This window comes from Taurulus bubalis (genome assembly GCF_910589615.1).
Source record: "Taurulus bubalis genome assembly, chromosome: 6".
NCBI classification, from domain to species: Eukaryota; Metazoa; Chordata; class Actinopteri; order Perciformes; family Cottidae; genus Taurulus; species Taurulus bubalis.
Genome location: NC_136594.1, coordinates 8,787,784 through 8,806,623, shown reverse-complemented (window position 1 = coordinate 8,806,623; position 18,840 = coordinate 8,787,784). Strand labels below are relative to the sequence as shown.

Below are 18,840 nucleotides of genomic sequence, written 5' to 3'. Positions count from 1 at the left end.
GTAAACGGAGTGTACACATGAAAGAAGCAAACTGTTGAGGTCATGTAGAGGTCATTATTGTGTGCATTTATAAAAGAGGAGCTGTAGATGAGAAGAGACAGACGGATTTAAAAAGGATATTAAAGCATCGAAACAATTAAGGTGAAGATACCAAAACCAGATTTAATGCACCATATTACAGAGGTTATTAAAAAGGAAAGTTAGGGGCTTCATCCACAAGAGGGAGCTCATTGATCGCTCTCCTGTCTGGATGTCTGAGTTTTCTCAGGGTTTCTGTTTCCTCGCTTAATAAAAGAACATATGTCATGTCAGCAGTTTCATCTCCTGCCTGTGTGATTTTCAGGCCTCACAAATTACCATAATTGCCAATATGGCAGTTGCCAATGGCACATAAAGTTGTAATGAAAGGGTTGTATCGGATGACATGCAGGACTGTTCAGAGGGATTTGTTGTTGCATTTATTTTCTGAACCTCTGGGTTCATGAAAGACACAACTGATCCAACACACTGCCACAGAAAGCATGAATTGGAAAAGCTTTATTACTTTTTAAACACATAAATACAGAAGATAATGGTTGATGTTTGATGAAAACATTGTTCAGTATTTACAAAAATGTCAACGTCTCAATCAATCGTCAATGGTTGTATCAACTAAACCCAAGACCGGGAACCACATATCCCCGTGTGACATGGACATGATTACACTGCGTTTTCATACAAACGTCGCTGTCATGGTTCTTCTTTCATCATTTGACTCCGTGTCCGTGACAAGGCTGGGTCTCGCAGGAGAAATCATGAAGACTTCTCTTGTAAAATTGCCCTCACCAGAACCGGGTCAGCACGGCCTTTGGTCTCTTTCTGAACCAGGCCCATCAGCTTGTTCAGAACTTTCTTGTTTCCGTTTCTGATGGCGTGAACCTACAGGGGAGCCGCAATAAACACAAGACATCTCAAACATGCAAAGGAAGAAGAAAAAAATAAAATAATTACAAGTGACAATTTGCATGTGAGCCCTCACCTCATCAGGGTGCGAGTCCACCACCTTCTGGCAGATGTTGTGCAGCTGTGTGGCGTCACTAACGAGACCCAAGTCCTGCTCCTGGATGATCTGAGAGGCCGTCTTGCCCGATGACCTCCACATCTCCTGGAACACCTGAGAGAAGAGAAAACAGGATGATGCAGGTGAAACCAGAACACACACAAACAGGTGTTTGTGTGCGTGTGTGTGTATATATACACAGTATTGAGTGACAGATAGAAGGGGATAATTGCATGGTCTGTGCAGCTGACTGACCTGCTTGGCAACCGAAGAGGAGATGTGTCCAGTTTCCTGGAGTTCCAGCAGCTCCGCCAGGGCAGACGGAGAGATTGGGCTGAAATCAAATGATGGGATTGTGAAATTACAGTTTAATGGACGCAAGTATTGGCGATATAGAAAAGGAAGAGAAAGGAGCGGGAGAATCAGACTGAAAGGACGAAAGAGTCCATCAGCATTTGTGATTTGACTAAATTGTGTTTGTCTTTCCAATGTCTTCTTGTTCATTCCCCAGGCTACCAGACAACTGTTAGAATATATTAAGTGGAGACACAGTTTCATTTCACTGTGACAGAGACAGTCCATCTCCGCTAAACCTCCTGCCAACATGGCCGAGACACGGTGGAAAAATAGATGAAAAGTATCCATCTTTACCGAGTGGTCGCTCAAAAGCACAACCAATGCATTACACTGGAAATTGTAATTGAATTTGTTTTGAAAAACATAATGGTGTGAAGGAGGAAAATAGGCAGCCAGGTACAATTACCACCATTATTGGTGTGATACAGATCTTTAGTAAATCTACAAAAACCAGTAGGCTGCCCATCAACCTGGGTCAGTTCTGACACATGAACAATTAGCAAGCGAGCACAGGAATTTAAATAGTTTGGTGAAGAAATGATCCGCATGTGGAATATAAAGTCAACTTCTTAAGTCTTTACAGAGCGTTAACGTCGGCCTGGTGAGATATTTCACAACTCTTTCAGTGTGCTGTCACCCTCCTGCCAAAAACGCTCCTCTGGACAGGCGGTGCGTTGCCCTCATCGGCAGCCGTCAGCAACTACTGTGAGGACGGACCCTGAAAGAGTGACTTGTCTCAGCTGGTGGACGCGCCCGAACAAGCTCCTAACGACGCGTCGCGTCAGGTGACTTTCACCTCTCTAGCTGCCTGACCACGATGCTTCACCGTTGCTTTTTTTCCTCCATCTTATCCTAAAATGGGTAAACGGAGGTTGGGACACATTCTACAGGACAGCCAATATAAAGAGATGCAATATTCAAAGTGGCCGCACAAGGAGATACATGCATGCTCCTGAAAAGCTTTTATTCTTCAACCCAAAATGCCAGTTAGCGTATGAAGCCATGCTTCTCGGTTTCTTCCCCGCCTGCAGCTTTTGACAGTCCTGCTGGCCACTCTTTGTTTTTCTTTAAGTCTCCTCATTTCAACCAAAGAGAATGCAACATCATGCATAAATAAACAGCAGCGTCTTTGTGGTTTACTCACACACAAACAGTCTGGGAAAAGCAGATAAAGTAAAGCTCAAAGCATCTGCGCTGACACCAGTCCATTACTTATTTCAATACCATTTGCTCTGTAATGACTCTGTAATGACATTTTTATTTCAAAAAATAAAAAATTGAGTTGAATGACACTGAAAAATGTCAATTTTAACAAGCTGAAGTGAGCTTTTCCAAAGTCGTGATCTGGTGACTGACCTTCTCAAATACAACACAGATGCATCCGACCACCTTCCTTTTCTTCGAGCTGCAGTCGCTACTAAACTATCATTTTTAGAACATGAAATGTTCACGAATGATATTCAGCGTCTCAGTGTGCCATAAACAGAAACAGTGGGACACAACAGGTGTTATTCTTCCATCGCCGGTGGCTAGATAGGCGAGCGTGGAAGGTTCTATGGCAACATCTCTTTGTATAGAAATATCAAAATAAGATTTTATTCAATTTCAAAAGAGTGTTTTGGAACATTGAACACATCTTACGTGTTCCAGCCAAAAGACCTTCAGCGGGGAGAGATCAAAACAACACCTTCTTCCAAAAAGTTATGATTTCACTGATGAAAACTGACGGGCTGTCAGACTGTCGCAGGGGTTTTCTCATCAACAGACACAAATAATTAGGGAATATCAAATGATTTATGACCTTACACATGTGGTTGTTGCTGTAGTATTGTATGCAGCGGTCTAATCAGTATTTGTGAGCATTAAGAAGCCAATAATCTCTGATGTCAATCAAATCCCAGCAGTACATTGCAGAATGGTTAAAGATATATATATAAAGATATAATATCAATACGACTCCAGCTATCATTTTTGATTCAATGTGATGCTCCAGCTACGACTGCTGTGCATGTGCAAAGGTCAGATTATTTAAAACCATTGAAAAGACCTCATTCATTGGCAAAGGTGTCACCGGATATGAAGCGCATCGTCGCCGGTGAAGTCGGTCTCGCATCAGCTGCTTCGTTTATGCGTCAGCACCATTGGCTCATTCACAGACGCCGATCAGCTGATTCATTACGTTGAATGATATCCACGCAGGTCCACAGCGCGGCCGTCATTACCTGATGCATCACACTATCGGGGCGCAGTCAGACCGGAGTTCGCTTCCCATTCATTTCTATGTGGAAGATTAGCGAGAAAAACTTGCTTCCAGTTTTGGATTTATCTGCGTCCAATCAGAGTTTAATCAGATTGAACACTGACAGACGGAATTGCGAGGCCTGTTTTTATTAGAAAGGATGCCGTGAAGCTGCAATGAGGACAGGGAGTGCATTGAGGTAAATGACAGCAACAAATGTGATAAAATGCCGTATCATGTCTGACTTTGTGCACTGCTGTTCGCCCAGCTCTTGCAGTTCATGTTTACAACCCTTCTCGTGTGGTTTTCTCCCCCTCCTGCCACTCCACATGGTCTGACTGCAACTTCACTCTACCGATATGCCAACGTTGTCTGCTGCCAGAGCGGCCTCCAACACCCCAAGACTCCTCCTTATGTGCTAATTTTTTTTGGGGTGTTATTGATTTAACTGGTGTTAAAGATCTAATGTGTTTATCAAGGGGGGATTAGTTTTCCCTGCAGAGAACTTCCCTGCTAATAGGATTTTTTTTCTGCGAGCTTAAGAGATTCTTTGTATACCAAATCTATCTGTATCACCATCTGCTATAAATGCTTGATTCCTTGAAGTGTCTCAGGCTTACGTTTAGTCATGAGTAAAAGGATATGGAGCTCAACTTCTGACGCCAGGTGAACTAAATCGTGTTTTTTTACACCCTCGAAGCGGTGGATTGAGACTCCTTAGAATTAAGAGAAGCCTGACAGACATTTGTATGCCGTCATTACAGACAGGAAATGAGTCGGAAGGAGATTGGAGAGAAAGTTCCCAGCTGGACCTGAACCGAGGTTCAGCCTCTTAACCTCCCCCCAGTGAATAGTTTAAACGTTTTATTTTAAAGGATGATTTATTTATCAGAGGCTTTCGGGTTGATTACTGTGAACATGTATTCACATAAAAAAAACTAAAGTTTGAGTAAATTCAGAAAAAAGTGTCTCATGACTTCCTGACTCGGGTTGAAAGCAGCTACTTTCTGTGCGCATCTTCTGTCACAGCTCCAAAACAGCAACATTTCCAGACACAGCATGCAAAAGGATAAAAGGCCAACCCCTCAGAGGGGTCATGTGTTGGAGACCAGACATCTGTACCTGAGCATTGGCAGCAGAATCGCTCCGCATTCATGAGCCAAGACAAACAATAAGCATTGTGTGAATATTGTAAAGTGACACGAAGGGATGCGGGTGAACGCCTCACCTCTGGCTCACGCTCATGTCTTGCTGTTTGAGGTGACCCACCAGCTCATTTGTCACCCAGCCAATCACCTTCCTGGGCTCCTTCTTGGTCGTCTTCAGCACGGCCTCAAAGTACTCCACCAGCCCGTCCTCATTCTGCAACAAGAGCGCCATGAAAATGCTTTCATCATTCATTTTCATCATTCATCATCGATTATATAATTAGGATCAAATCAACCCAGCAGAGTCCGGCAGTATACAGCTGCCAAGCGGACTCGGCTTGGACTTGATCAGATGGCAATTAGAGGAAAGACGCAGGAAACGGATTTAGTGAGGGAATCAGCTCTCCTCTCTCGTCCATTTATATACTCACCACCAGAGTGAAGCTGTGCTCGGGCAGGATGCCGTACGTTTGCACCAGCCTGTCTCTTTTGACACTCGGTAGCTCTGGCAGCCCTGCCCTTATCTCATGCACCACCACCGCCTGGCATGCATCAATGCCAGTGGGCAGCGATGCGTTATCCTCGTACACAATCAGAGGCGGCAGGTTGGGCTCTGGCATAAACCTGAAGGGAGGACGGGTGGAGAAAACAAAAAGGAGGGGAGAGAGGACGCTTTATCATCAGTACAGATAAGCTGCGAGAAGAGGAGGTTGGCTTTTGTTTCGATACTAATAGTCCTCCAGACACCACACTTGCCACATTACACTTACTCCCCATGGGGACTGAAAGAGGATGAGAGCCTCTGAGTGGCAGCTAGACTGAAAGAAATAAACAAGGCCTGGACATTGACGGTACGTTTAAGTTTAGGAGGGGGAATGATAGATGGAAAGGTTTAAGGCTGATGGAGTCAAACGATAAGGGGAGCAGGGTTATTGTCTGATATCATGAGTCCACGTCAATAGACACAAGCTCACCTGTAGTCCTGGAGACCCTCTTTGTCCCTCATAGGAATGGTCTCCCTAGAGACAAAGAGGTAGACGTCAGATTATTAACCGGAGGAATTGTCGCAAAACAAAATCTGAGATACCTTTTAGGAGCTCTGCAAGACAGTTCAGAAGTCAAACAATTAGAACAATTATCTAAACTTCCATTTGATCAATTAACTAACAAAAATGGGAAGATTTGCTGGTCAGACAAAATGTCAAACTCCAAAATGGGAAATTGCAATGAACGTTTTTTCACAATTTATAGTTTAATTCAGTAATATTTGTGTGTAAAATAAAATGTTTGTACTGAAGTGGCATATGACCATAAATACTGATGTATTGAACATCTTGTAAAACAATTAAGGCAAGGCAAGGCAAGTTTATTTGTATAGCACATTTCAACAACAAGGCGATTCAAAGTGCTTCACATAAAACCATTAAAAGCATCAAAACATAATGCAGATTTAAAAACAGTTAAGAAAACATTAAAACAGTCAAAAAACAAAATAAAAGTAGAAAAAGCAACTTAAAAAATAAAAATTGAATAAAAGTTGCAGTGCAGTTTAAGAAATAAAATGCAGTAGTGAGATGCAGTAATTGAATCTGGTTCAGTTAAAGGCAGCAGCAAACAGAAAAGTCTTCAATGTGGACTTAAAGGAGCTGAGGGTCTCAGCTTTCAGGGACCTTGTTCCAGATATGTGGAGCAGAATTAGATTCTTCTGGCAAAATATTATGTAAACAAATGCAAATGTCCTGTTAGAAGCATTTAAAACAAATGAAAAAAATCAAATTGTATTGTATTAATTTCTTCTCACACACCTTTACACTGCACTGCAAACAGTATTTTTTTGGTATCTTTACCTAATTTAAATGATTTGCTATTATCAGTATTTGTGGCAGTCATGTTATCAGATGTCTGTTTGAACTTTTGTATTTGATAAAGTGGGAAAAAAAAGTCGTAATCATCAGGCGCACACGCACACATGTGGAGGCACACTGTAACATCCATTAGTTTCAGTGACAGACTTCCGCGTTAAAGACGGGCCTCGCTTTGACTGGGAACATCCGAGCGGCGATGCCTTCCAGTCCGCCCGGCTATCTCAAAGTCAGTGCAGTGGAATCTGTCACCGCCTTCACAGGCGGCAACGAGAAGACGGAGCCAATAACAGGCCATCACACACTCTATTTAACACGCTCCGTGTACCTCGTACATGTAAAAGGGCCTCATGGGAAGGAGGCGGAGCACCAGAAGACCATCAGGGCCTCAGCTGTGTGCGCCGCCGGCTCATTCTGCGAGCTCATAAGCCTGTGAGTAGCACATAGCTCACAGATAACGCGGGATGACGGTGGCATCCAAATGGCTCAATTCATCATGATTACCAAGATGGTTCCTCCTCAGCAAAAGCTGCGGACTAATGAACCAGGCAGAGCTCACAGTCGGAGGCTGCTGCACTGGCTCAAGCTCGGCATCACGGCTCCGCTCTTTCATCCTCTTACCCTGATTTGGAATCATACGCCCGGGTCTCACTTTGCACCGCGCCCCCTCTCTGCAGGACTTCCATCTGTCTCTGGATCTCGAAGTCTGGTGATGTAAAGGAGAGCATGAGCACAAACACAGTTCATTCAATAACACCAATACACAGGGATATGCGAGGTTGTGATAAATGCCAAACATCTACTGTGATACACGGGCACTTCTCAGGTAAATAATAGATAAATAATTCAAGCGCGGCACCACAGTATGTCAAACCGTGCTTCTTAAAAACCTGCACGTACAATGCGGACGTTTTCTGGCTGCGGCTCTTTGTCATCTTTTTTTTGTTTTTAAGTGAAGCTCAATCAACAGTCTGTGAAGTTAGAGTTGACATAAAATCTATGCTTTTTTTAAGTGAGCAGCTGTGTGGAGCCAATTCAGCATCACACGCTGCAATCACACAGCTAATTGTTTGTGACTGGTTGTCAGTCCAAAAATCATGCTTCACAAGTTACTGTCAATATTAACTATGCTTTCTGTCTTAATGTCTCCTCTTAAAACCAGCTATCTTGTTTTCTTTTCAAAAAAAAAAACTTCTTCTTTGTCTTTCAGTTTCAAAGGAATGTTAAATCTGACATATACAAAATTGCCGGACTGTGTGTATGCATGCGTTTCTCTTTGGCTTCTTTAAATGTGTGTGTGTCTGTCCAAGTCCTTTACTTAAGTAAAAGGAGCAATACCACACTGTGACAATACTCTCATTACAAGTCTTACATTAAAAATATTACTTTAGTGGAAGTACGTAAAAGTAGTATTTGTTATAAGTTATGCATGATTAATGTATAAAAATACACATAATGCCAAAATATGATGTTTTCATATTATTGTTTTTCATTATTGTTGTAATTGGTCAAGGTAAAGCTTTAAATGCATAACATATTACACATTATATAATGTTAGGTAGTTTAATCTATAGCAATTTATAATATTTAATAAGTAGTAGAGTAAAAAGTATAATATTCTTCTCTGAATTGTAGTGGAGTAAAAATATAATGTAGCATAAAATGGAAGTACTAAAGTATAGTACTGCAAATAGTAAAGCACGAATAGTAAGTAGTACAAGTTATCTGCCAAACTATTTCTGGACCCGGACCAGCTGGCATGAAGACACCAGGAAGTTACTGGTACCGGCCAAGAACTAGTCTGGTACATGACGCCCTCTAAATTGGCGAACCGTTGTGTTTTAACAGGCAAGACGCAGTGCGCTAATCAGTGAGCTTCAGAGGTGCTGGTGGGCGGATTTTATTAACTTTGAACAGAGACAGGCTAGCGGTTTCCCCGTTTCCAGTCTTTGTGCTAAGCTAAGTTGGCTGGCTGCTGGCTGTAGTTTCATATTTGCTGTTCAGACAGAGGAAAAAAAAAATCTTCTCATCTAAAACCTCACAGAACTCAAGTAAATGTGCATAGCTACATTCAATGAGCTATTATTACCGTATTATCAGGTTGACTTGTAGCACACACAGGGAACCAAAATACTTAAACAACGTCCAGGGTGAAAAAGGCTTTTACTCTCAGAATGTCCTGCGGATAGTTGAGAACCAATCCCATGAAACAGTGTTCAAAGAGCCTCCCTAAGTACCTGTCGCACCCTTCAGCCAGCCTGCTGTCCATCCCGTAACATTGTTAACGCACCTATAGCCCTGGCCAGGTATCGGACGCTGTTGATGTTCTTCACCTCTGTCCTGATGCCCAGAGGCTCACCTGGTTTGTGGACGGACACATTGGCATCGACTCTCAGCTGTCCCTCTGCGGAGAAAGACAGACAATATGCACACTGAGCGGGAAATAAGTTTGGGTTTAGAAGTTTCGCAGCTCAGGAAAAAAAGAGAGAGAGAGAGAGAGACAAAGACAGAGAGGGATTTCCATACCAGACATGTTGGCTTGACAGGTGCCCAGGGCTTGCAGGATGAGCTGAAGCTCTCTGACAGCTGCAGCTGCCTCCTCTCCACAGCTCATGTCTGGCTCCATCACCAGCTCCATTAGACCTACACCTGTCACATGTGAAGACAGCTGTGTTTTACATCTCTAAGGTATCCGTCCCATGAAACTCTGGAACAAACCTCAGCATTTACCGCTTCGTTGAGCAATTCGAAACTATAGAATAATGTCTAACTGAACACAGAGGGTTGTAATTCTCAAATATTTTTCTCGCTGCCAGCACATTTCATGTAAAGACCAAAACCAACAATGTGTGAGTACGTTTCACAAAACTTGTCCGACTTCCCGACTGTCTGTGGCACTCAACACCAAACCCATTTGATCATAATGAAGATCAACATTTTAAAAAACAGACAACTAGGCACAGAGAAAAGAGCTATATCCGGCTTTAGCCGCCCAGACAATACACATTAGTAGGATCCATTTATTGCTGCTTTACATGAGATTTGTTTGACAATAAGAAAAATATCAAATTCCCCCAGACGGATCCTTTAAATGCAGGGCACATATAACACTATCTCACGTTACCCGCTCGGTTGAGGTCTATGAGTGTCTGGCTGCGGAGGTCATCGTGGAGACTCTTGCCGCTGTCCTGCTCCAGCTGAATCTGTTTGATGGTGGCAGTTCTCCTGATCACCTGGCTCCTCTTTTTTCCTCCGAGGATGCTGTAAGTCAGCGTGCCGTCTACTGCGATGGGCCGCCGTTGCTGCGTGATCTGGTATCCAGCCTGAAATTTGAAAACGTATTAGTCTGTATAACATACGGTCCCGTAAAGCTCTGGCCAGCAGGCTTGTGTAGGATTGGGTAGTAGTATACCGGTAATTAAAAATAAAAATTCATAAAATAAAACAGTCTTTTGCTCACTGATATCCTTCGAGATCATTTTAGCTGGGCGATGTAACCTAAAATCAGAGGATAAATGGTCAGATGTACCGTGAAAACTATATTTTTTCCCCTGCACTGCATATAATTTCAAACTCGTGTTGGCATCTGCTCTGTAGGTCTCGTGTGTCGAGGAAAACACTTGGCTGTGCTTTCGTTAGATGTCAATGCTTGTTGTAGCTAATTCCAGTGTAAATGTACTGAAAGTTGACATTTGGGTCAGTAAAAGATACATAATGTGAATGAGTATTACCAAAATATAATTTTTCAATAGGAAATTGCGGATGCAAGATAACATTCTCTGGCGGAGAGTCTGTCATACTAATTCAATGAAATAAGAGTGATGTATGCTGCGGTGGTTGTCATGGGCAGCATAAATTAAAACAGTGCAGGCTGATTGGCTGAGCCGCCACTATAATGCAGCAGGAGAGCTGCCACTTCACTCAAGGTTCCTATTCAGAAAAAAAACCTAAGAATAAATATTTCATCAGCTCCTCTATTCCTCAAAGAATCAGCTGCCCCAAAGTATTGATTCCCCGCGTTACTATGGCAACCACGTCAGAGTAACTACACATTAATCATACTTATGCTAAAGAGAGTGAGGACGTGGGAGAAGAGATGGTGGGGGTGGGGGGCTGTTAGTCACTGGCTCTCTGTACAATGTGCCCGATCGACACAATCAATCACCTCCTCCTCTTAAAGTAGAGGACTATTGGGGGATTATGTTCTTCAATTGCTGTGATTCTTGCTGGATTCAATCTCTAAATCTGCTGGATTTTTGTGAGAAAATCCCCCGTTTCTGACTTAATCTTTTGTCTGTATCTGCAGGGTGAAGCTCATGCTCGCCATACTCTACATTCGGGAGCATCTGTATAAACGAAGACTAGCCGCATTCCCTGCTAAATAAAAACAGACTGTTGCCACGTAATGAAGGGTGAGGCCGGTCTGTTGCTAATAAGATCCTGGAAGCCACATTGAGTTTTCCCAATTACTCTCTAGGCCCTAATGAGCAGTGATGCAACAAACACTCCCTGTGACTCCTCCCCCTTTCGACAACCAAAGTCCCAGATGCATGCCCGCTCACATGATGTACTTACAGGATTACACACACGCACACGCACACACACACACACACACACACACACACTTGTTAACCGCTGAGTTATTCTCCGACTAATTCCAGTGGCACTAAACAAACAAGACTCGGTCAGCCGTCTCATCACACTGAACTGTTCCTCCGCCGCCCACGGGGGTCACAAAGACATTCATAGCTCTCACTAAACACATGTCAAAGCTTCAATAGCCAGGCCATGTCTGTTTATTTGTAAGCTTAATATCTTAAGGAAATTGTTATTGTTTGCTGCTGCTGGTCGTTTAGTGTGGAGCTGCTGAGGCGTGTGATTAAGGGCTGTTAAAAAACATTATATTTGTGCCTTGCCTGCCATTCCGATTGAAAGAAGGAGAGCTGGTTGGTGGACAGCAGCATTAATCATTTAATGAGCAACTGTGGTGATTTACAAAAAAGCAATCAGGGATTTCTAGTGGAACATATCAATAATGTACAACGCAATTTACAAATGTATTTTTCAAGGGCGGGATAATTTCTCCCTCGATCTTGCTACTGCTTTGATTTCATGAGCATTGATTACACTCAAACCGTAGGTCAAATGTGAAAAATCTCCCATCAACTGCATTATTCAAACCACTCCGACTTCAGTTTATCAATCGGTTGCACGCAACATCACTCTTTTTGAGCAGCTGATGAGACTAATGCAAACTAAATAATCATAAATGGGGCAGCAGCAGCAGCAGCTATTGTGCACAGAGCACACAGTGAATCTGAAGCACAAATAAAAAGGTTCAGGCTCAACTGGCCGGCACCAGTTGTTTGGGATATCTCGCAGAAAAATAAAAAAATTGTAATCGGGTATTATCGCCCCTGCTGTGTGTGTCAACTGTTGAGTGTTATTCCAAAAGGAGGTGATGCAATCTTGGGCAAACACACAAAAGAGCAAGAGGAACCCAACAGTAATCCCTCAGCTTCTGGGAGGATTTTGCTGCCATTTTAAGATACATAGACTTTCTGGGGAGATAATGTATCCTGAGCATTGTGATTAAAATATGTACTGCTGCAACCGTGTGATAACCAGTAAAGTCTTCGAAATATTAAATGGGGGAAAAAAAAACCCTCCATCTATCAAGATCTACAGAAAGCTGTTGTGCCCCATTACGCCTTATCAGTCACACATTCACAATACAGTAAGGAATTAGAGCAGAAACATCAAAGGAAGCGATCATTTATATTAGTGCTATCAAGTACGAGAAATAGTGCAATCAAAATACCAGCTGACGCTCAAAGTCAATGTAATGCCGGCTACTTCATGTGGGTACAGTATTCTCGTCTAAAACCACTTCTTTGGGCAATTTATTTCTATGAAATACTAACAAAAGGAAATATTTCACTTAGGTTCTTCATTGCCCTCCTCATTACCTTGCCCAAAGCAGTGTTAGCATAATAACTTAGCAGGGAATGTCTGACTTGGAACATTCAAAATGCAAAACTCTCCAACACCTTTCTTCTGATGATTTCTCGATTTATTAGAAAAGGTCTCTGTAGGGCAAGTCGCGAGTTCCTGTGACATTTTGTCTTTTCCATCTCAGCTTTAAAATGCCACTCATAATAGCAGTAAAATGACCCTTGGGCGCTGAGGGGTAGTGAAACTTTGCCATGTGAGCACTCCATTACAGAGAGCAAAGTGAACATCTCTTGGGCCAGGCTGTAAAATGGAAATATCAATGTTAGAGTGTTTTTAATACCTCTTCTGCCTTACCAGACAGCTATCTGGCTCATATGGCATGTTGTTGGATATTCACATATTAACCACATTCCCATGTCATAACCATATGTTATTCCTCAAATACCATGTTGCTAAACAGGTTCTACCAGTTCTCCCTCTTTGATTCTTTAAGATCAGTACAATTAGGGGAATTTAGAGCACATTTAAATACTTTGTTTTTTACTTGGAGGCAGCAGAAACACTGATATGTTACCTTTTTGGTTCATTTGGCAAACTTGTTATCAAACAGCTGCTTAGCAGTTACGGAGCAACATCATCATTCATTTGGAATCATGTTTCTATTTAAAATACGAGTCGAATATTCACTCTTTTTAGCTCCGTTTTTGGTCTCCACCAACTCCTGTGGCAGATACCGGTCTGTTTAGCTGCTAAATGCTCCACAATATTCAACAACTAGTGGCTGTGTATGTTTGGTGTTGAGCAGGTAGTGTTTTGGGTTTTTTATACTGAAAACTGCAGTCTACTGTGGCCAAAAACGACACAATGAGAGCTGTGCGAGTGAACCAAACACTCTTCAGCTGTAAATATAAATATATTTCATTCCAGTTAGTTGTATTGTATTATATTTTATTGTGTATATTTAAATATATATATATAGATATATATTACTTTATTTTAATTTGTATATATCTCTCATCCCTGTTGCTTCTTTATATATTTGATCTTTTATCTTGTGTGTTTGTATTTCAAGTGGTAAGGCGCTACTGATGACGACAAAAAAATTTCCCCTTGGGGATTAATAAAGTATATATTCATTCATTCATTAACGTTAGGGGCAACAGCAAAACTATTTGCTGAAACTCCAAGGCTCCACAAAGCCGAGGGGAGCTGCAGATTTGGGGAGCAATTCTCTGTAGGTTCGTCACTACGAGCAACCCCTTTCAGATTGTTATCATAAATATGTTGAGTATAGCTGCTTTGAGGCTGGACATCTGTGTAATATGAGAAGTGTCACTCATAGAGATAGAAGCACAGCGAAATATCACCTAATTCTGCAGTTCCTCCCAGCACAACGAAGCATTTTAGCGTTTTTCCCCTCATTGTTTTGGTGTTATGGTCTGCATCTCTACTGTTCTGGTTCACTATTCTCACCACCATCATTTTCAGTTACAGCAGACAGCTATTTTCTGTGAAAAGGCTCAGAACCCCACTGCATGTAATTTACCGAACACCAAACATCACACAAACAAAGTTAGTGACTTGCTACTAAACACATGGTTATAGAACATGTAGCAGTCGTAAAGTGCCAGCTACTTCCTTCAGTAGACCAGAATCTATCAACATATAAAAAGGATAAAATGATTAGACTTTCATTCATCAGATAAACAGAAACAAGACTGAAAATTAATACAAAAGGCTGCTTTGGGTCAGCTGGATGTGTAAACATGCTTTTTTTAATTATTATAAATGAATCAGTAAATTAATGCTGCTTTAATGGAGTGTACTTATTGGTTACAACATGGGGACTTGCAATATAGAAAGAGAGAGCCCATAATGTCCATAATGGGAAACTACTGAAGATCGGAGTCATCTTAAGCTAATACAAATATTTTCCTTTTAATGAACTATTTACTTTTCATGTCTCATAATTATTTCAGACAGTTCAATATAAAAAAGTGCCACACTCAGAAGTGTTCAGTTTAACAACACTACCTCGGATTTTTATGGTTCAAATAATGATTCAAATTATGACTAAAAGAAAGCCATCTCTAAATTATCAGCAAATACATGGAGAGGGAAATGACTTGTGGATAATGTACAAATAGAAGTGCACTGGAGGAAATGAGATGGCCATTTTCTTTAACAGCTCTCTGTGTCATTCGTCTGTACGTGTGGCAAATAGCTTTTTTACTGCTTCAGCAAGACTTGCTCACTATTTCAATTAGAGCTCATGGCCGGGAGAGTGCAGTGGGAAAGCTGTGATGGAGAAGTTGGAGGCAGATGGGGACAGCTTATATCAAAGCTAAATCAATGACGCAGCATGTGCAGGACTATAGAGTCTTTACACTGCTGTTTGCCAGATAAAGTACCCCTCTAACGCCTTTTGCTACCGCCTCTTAAAACCCAGGCGATGCACTGAAAGCAAACAATTGAGAACTGGGAGTGAAGAACTCACAGGAAGGTCGGCGTAGAAGTAGTGTTTCCTGTCAAAAAGGGATTTCTTGTTTATGGTGCAGTTGAGAGCCAATGCCGTCATCACTGCTGCCTCGACACATCGTTTGTTCAGGACCTGGGGACACAACGGGATATTACCCGATCAGCTGACAAGAAAGGGGTCTAGAAACAACAACAACAGGTCATCTTTGTTTGCAACAACACTTACGGGTAATGTGCCCGGTAAGGACGCATCAAAGGGTGACACCAGGGAGTTTGGAGGTGCCGAGAAACGAACCGCCGAGCCGGAGAACAGCTTGGTGTTGGAGTTTATCTGAGCATGGACTTCCAAACCCACCACTCCAACCAGCTGCTGGGGAGCACTGAGAGCGAGAGAGAGAGAAACAAATGTTTGAATACACTTCAAACTGTGTCATGACTCCCTAATAAGCACTCATTCTAAACACATTGAGAGAATGAAGTGTGTTAAAACAGGAAAAGTGACTGAACTAAGTAAACTAAAAAAAGTCAGTTTGCCTACTAAAAAACGCTTGTTTTTGATTACACTATTATCACACAAGGCAATGCAGAAAGGAAACAGGTAGAACGCAGAACTGAAACAAAGAAGAAAAAAACATTTTGAAGTGAAGTTACAGTTAACTTAATGGCAAACTATCATTTTCCATTAGTGTGTCAATTTGTTGTATACTAACTGCAAGCATATTAGCTACATACATATATAACTAGTTTGTCGTATGGAATTGGGACTCCGCAATTGTTCCGTCTTGTGTCAAAGTTTGTTTCTCCTTCAAATAACATTTCCTGTAGCACGGCCCTTTTTGGTTGAGGTTCCAATTTAATTTGGGTGAATGTGAGTAGGCGTTGCAGAGTAAGCAAGTATTCTGTCTTTTTTGGTTTTAAGGGGGGATAACAAAAAGATGGCACCGAGTTGCATTATGGGAAGTGTAAGATCCAGTGTTTTGGGAAGTTAATCAATATTAGGGACTATTAGGGGTGTTCTGTCTAATGTCTTTGTGCTTTCTCGCCTCACAGGTTTACATGGATCGTGGCTATATCTGGACCGTGGTCCTGCCCAACACCTACTGCTATTACCAGTTATTATTATTAGTTGCATTGCTAAGAGTATTGCCAATACCATCACTGCTTTTATGATTGGATAAAAGCGTCAGCTAAATCAAATGTAATGTAATTATCATAGTTATTCCACTACATCCACAGTTGTCATTTTTGGTAGTTGTAACAGTTTAATCATGCCTACTACTCTCATGATATGAATAATTGATATTATATGCATTGAATGTGTTGTAACTCTGTTATGTTGTTCATTCATGCACATGACATCTATTGCACGTCTGTCCACCCGGGGAGAAGGATCCTCCTCTGTTGCTCTTCTGAAGATGTCTTTTTCTCTCTGTTAAAAGGTTTTTCTTGGGGGTTGGAGGAGGAGTTTTTCCTGAACCGATGTGAGGTCCTGGGTCAGAGGATGTACGACTGTAAAGCCATCTGAGGCAAATTTGTAATTGTGGGCAATACAAGATAAATTTAATACAACAAAGTATACAAAACTAGCTCGACTCGGAGCAGGAGTCGTCTTCCCCTGCACCTTTCCCATTGCGTGTTGAACCCACATTATTTACTATCGTTACTGCAGCTCTGTATGGAGGCAGGTCAGGGGCACATACGCCAACGTATTCCGCTATAATAGTAATATATACTAATATATCACTTACCTTTTCGCTCTCGGCTGCAGTGGACTGTCGCATCGCGGACTTGGTGTGCTTATCCGTCTAATGGCACACGACGCCTTTGGACACAAAAGTGATATTTGTTTATTCATATTGTGTGTCGCGGCTCACTTACTGCCACAGAGGGGGCAGCCATGTTGTTTTGCTGCAGAGCACATGGGAGTTGTAGTACTTCAAACTGACAGTTCACATGACGGTGCACGCCGCTAGTTTTCAGGTTAAAACTACAAAGCCCAGTTTTGGTAAGTTTACGGTTTCCGACATAAATTGCATCACTTCCGCGTTGACAACTGGCGGGACTTCTTCACGTTGTAGTTGCAGGTCAGGTTGTTTACAGACTTTTTTTTTTTTTACAGGCACTGCTGATACAAAACAACAAAACGCATACAACATGATGGCTACAAACGCAAAGGACGCCTGCGGATTAAACGGCGACGAGCCTTCGGTGTCTGTAAATGGCAGCAGCGACGCTTTTGCGCACAAGTCTCGCTCACTGGCGGTGAACGGAGCCGCCACGGAGCCGCAGAACGGAGGGACCTCCGGGCCGGAGAGGTTCACCTTCAGCTCGGAGCCCACCATAGAGGACATCCGGCGGTTACAGGGGGAGTTCACGGACGAGAGGGACTGGAACCAGTTCCACCAGCCCCGCAACCTGCTCTTGGCCATGGTCGGCGAGGTGGGTGAGGTGTCGGAGCTCTTCCAGTGGCGGGGAGAGGTGGCCGAGGGCCTGCCCGGTTGGACCGAGTCGGAACGAGAGCAGCTGGCGCACGAGCTCAGCGACGTGATGATCTACCTGGTGGAGCTCGCCGAGAAGTGTCACGTGGACCTTCCCGCCGCGGTGCTGCGTAAAATGGCCCTGAACCGACTGAAATATCCCGCCAGCAAGGTGCACGGGTCGGCCAAGAAGTACACCGAGTACAAGGACTGAGTTGGGGTGTTTTTAAGAGGAGGGTGCTGAAGCTGCTTACCACGTCACTGTTTTAACGTTGGCCTACTGCTGGACATTTTTCAACTGGGGTTCAAATGGCTTCTTTTTTTATGGGTTGACTTGTTACATAACGATATGGATGCTATTCACCTGTGTATTTTATGGGATACGTGTGTGTTAATCTGTTGCCTATATGCAAATTAGTTTTTCCTCGACAGGGCACTAGGGCAATACTATATGGTAACTTTTATTCAGTTGAAGAAAAAGAAAAGTTGTTGCTCAGCATTGATCTGCATGAGTGAATGTGTGTCAATGCACGCTCCGCAGAAACTATTACTGTTGTGCAGTGCCTTTTTGGGAGTATTTAGAATAATTCATTTCTCACTGAACTTTTTAGAAGCTGCGTGTGCCGGAGTGATACAAGAGTAATTGTTTTGGAATTATCGTCCTTTCCCATCAGGGTGTAATCAACGATTCTGTTTTGTTCACAAAAGTAAAAGTTACTTTAATTGTTTACTGTTTATTTTCCACTCATTTGCCATTCAGTCCAAAGTGGCTGTGATGGGAGCTGTAGCTTGTTTGCTGTCTACATGAAGGTTTAAGAGTGTACACACACACACACACACACACACGCCTTGAAATACATTCCTACTCTATTGCCACTAAATTAGCTCTGACTGATGGTCTAATGGTGCAACAGGCCTGAGGTGAAGCCTAATTTGATAAAAGCTGCAATGTACGTTTCAAGTCTAGTCTCTGAAATTTTTAAATATTGTATTTCTTTGCACTGAGAGGTATTTATAATTCTCCTGTCATTCATGGTAATGAGCTGTCCAAAATACCTCTCGGTATAATGAAAAACACTTCAAATCCACCTCAAATATATTTACATAACTTCCCTTGACGGGATTCATCGTTACAAAGTTGTTTGAACATTTTTAGACGTCATTAACAAACTTGCCATGAATGATGAGCTGCATTTACGTGGCACTTTTACTCGATGGGAATTTAGGTTTCATTCACCTTTTCACACACTCATCGCGACAAGCTACCATGCGAGAATGTTTAGCT

The 18,840-nt window shown here is 42.3% G+C and overlaps 2 protein-coding genes across 2 annotated transcripts; one reads left to right on the top strand and one right to left on the bottom strand.

Annotated features, from left to right (window-relative positions):
- Positions 1 to 586: 586 nt before the first annotated feature.
- gatb (glutamyl-tRNA(Gln) amidotransferase, subunit B) lies at positions 587 to 16,977 on the bottom strand (the record flags this gene model as incomplete). Its single annotated transcript, XM_079220076.1, is given in 14 exon segments — positions 587 to 918; positions 1,019 to 1,153; positions 1,295 to 1,373; positions 4,864 to 4,997; positions 5,215 to 5,407; positions 5,758 to 5,802; positions 7,267 to 7,351; positions 8,936 to 9,049; positions 9,172 to 9,294; positions 9,770 to 9,968; positions 15,098 to 15,211; positions 15,305 to 15,458; positions 16,827 to 16,945; positions 16,948 to 16,977. Coding segments are annotated over 14 exon segments (1,650 nt in total). The 3' UTR covers positions 587 to 792.
- Positions 16,978 to 17,232: 255 nt separating this feature from the next.
- dctpp1 (dCTP pyrophosphatase 1) lies at positions 17,233 to 18,283 on the top strand (the record flags this gene model as incomplete). Its single annotated transcript, XM_079219768.1, has 1 exon — positions 17,233 to 18,283. One exon carries the CDS (start codon positions 17,233 to 17,235, stop codon positions 17,767 to 17,769), a length of 537 nt encoding a protein of 178 aa, XP_079075894.1. The 3' UTR covers positions 17,770 to 18,283.
- Positions 18,284 to 18,840: the final 557 nt, after the last annotated feature.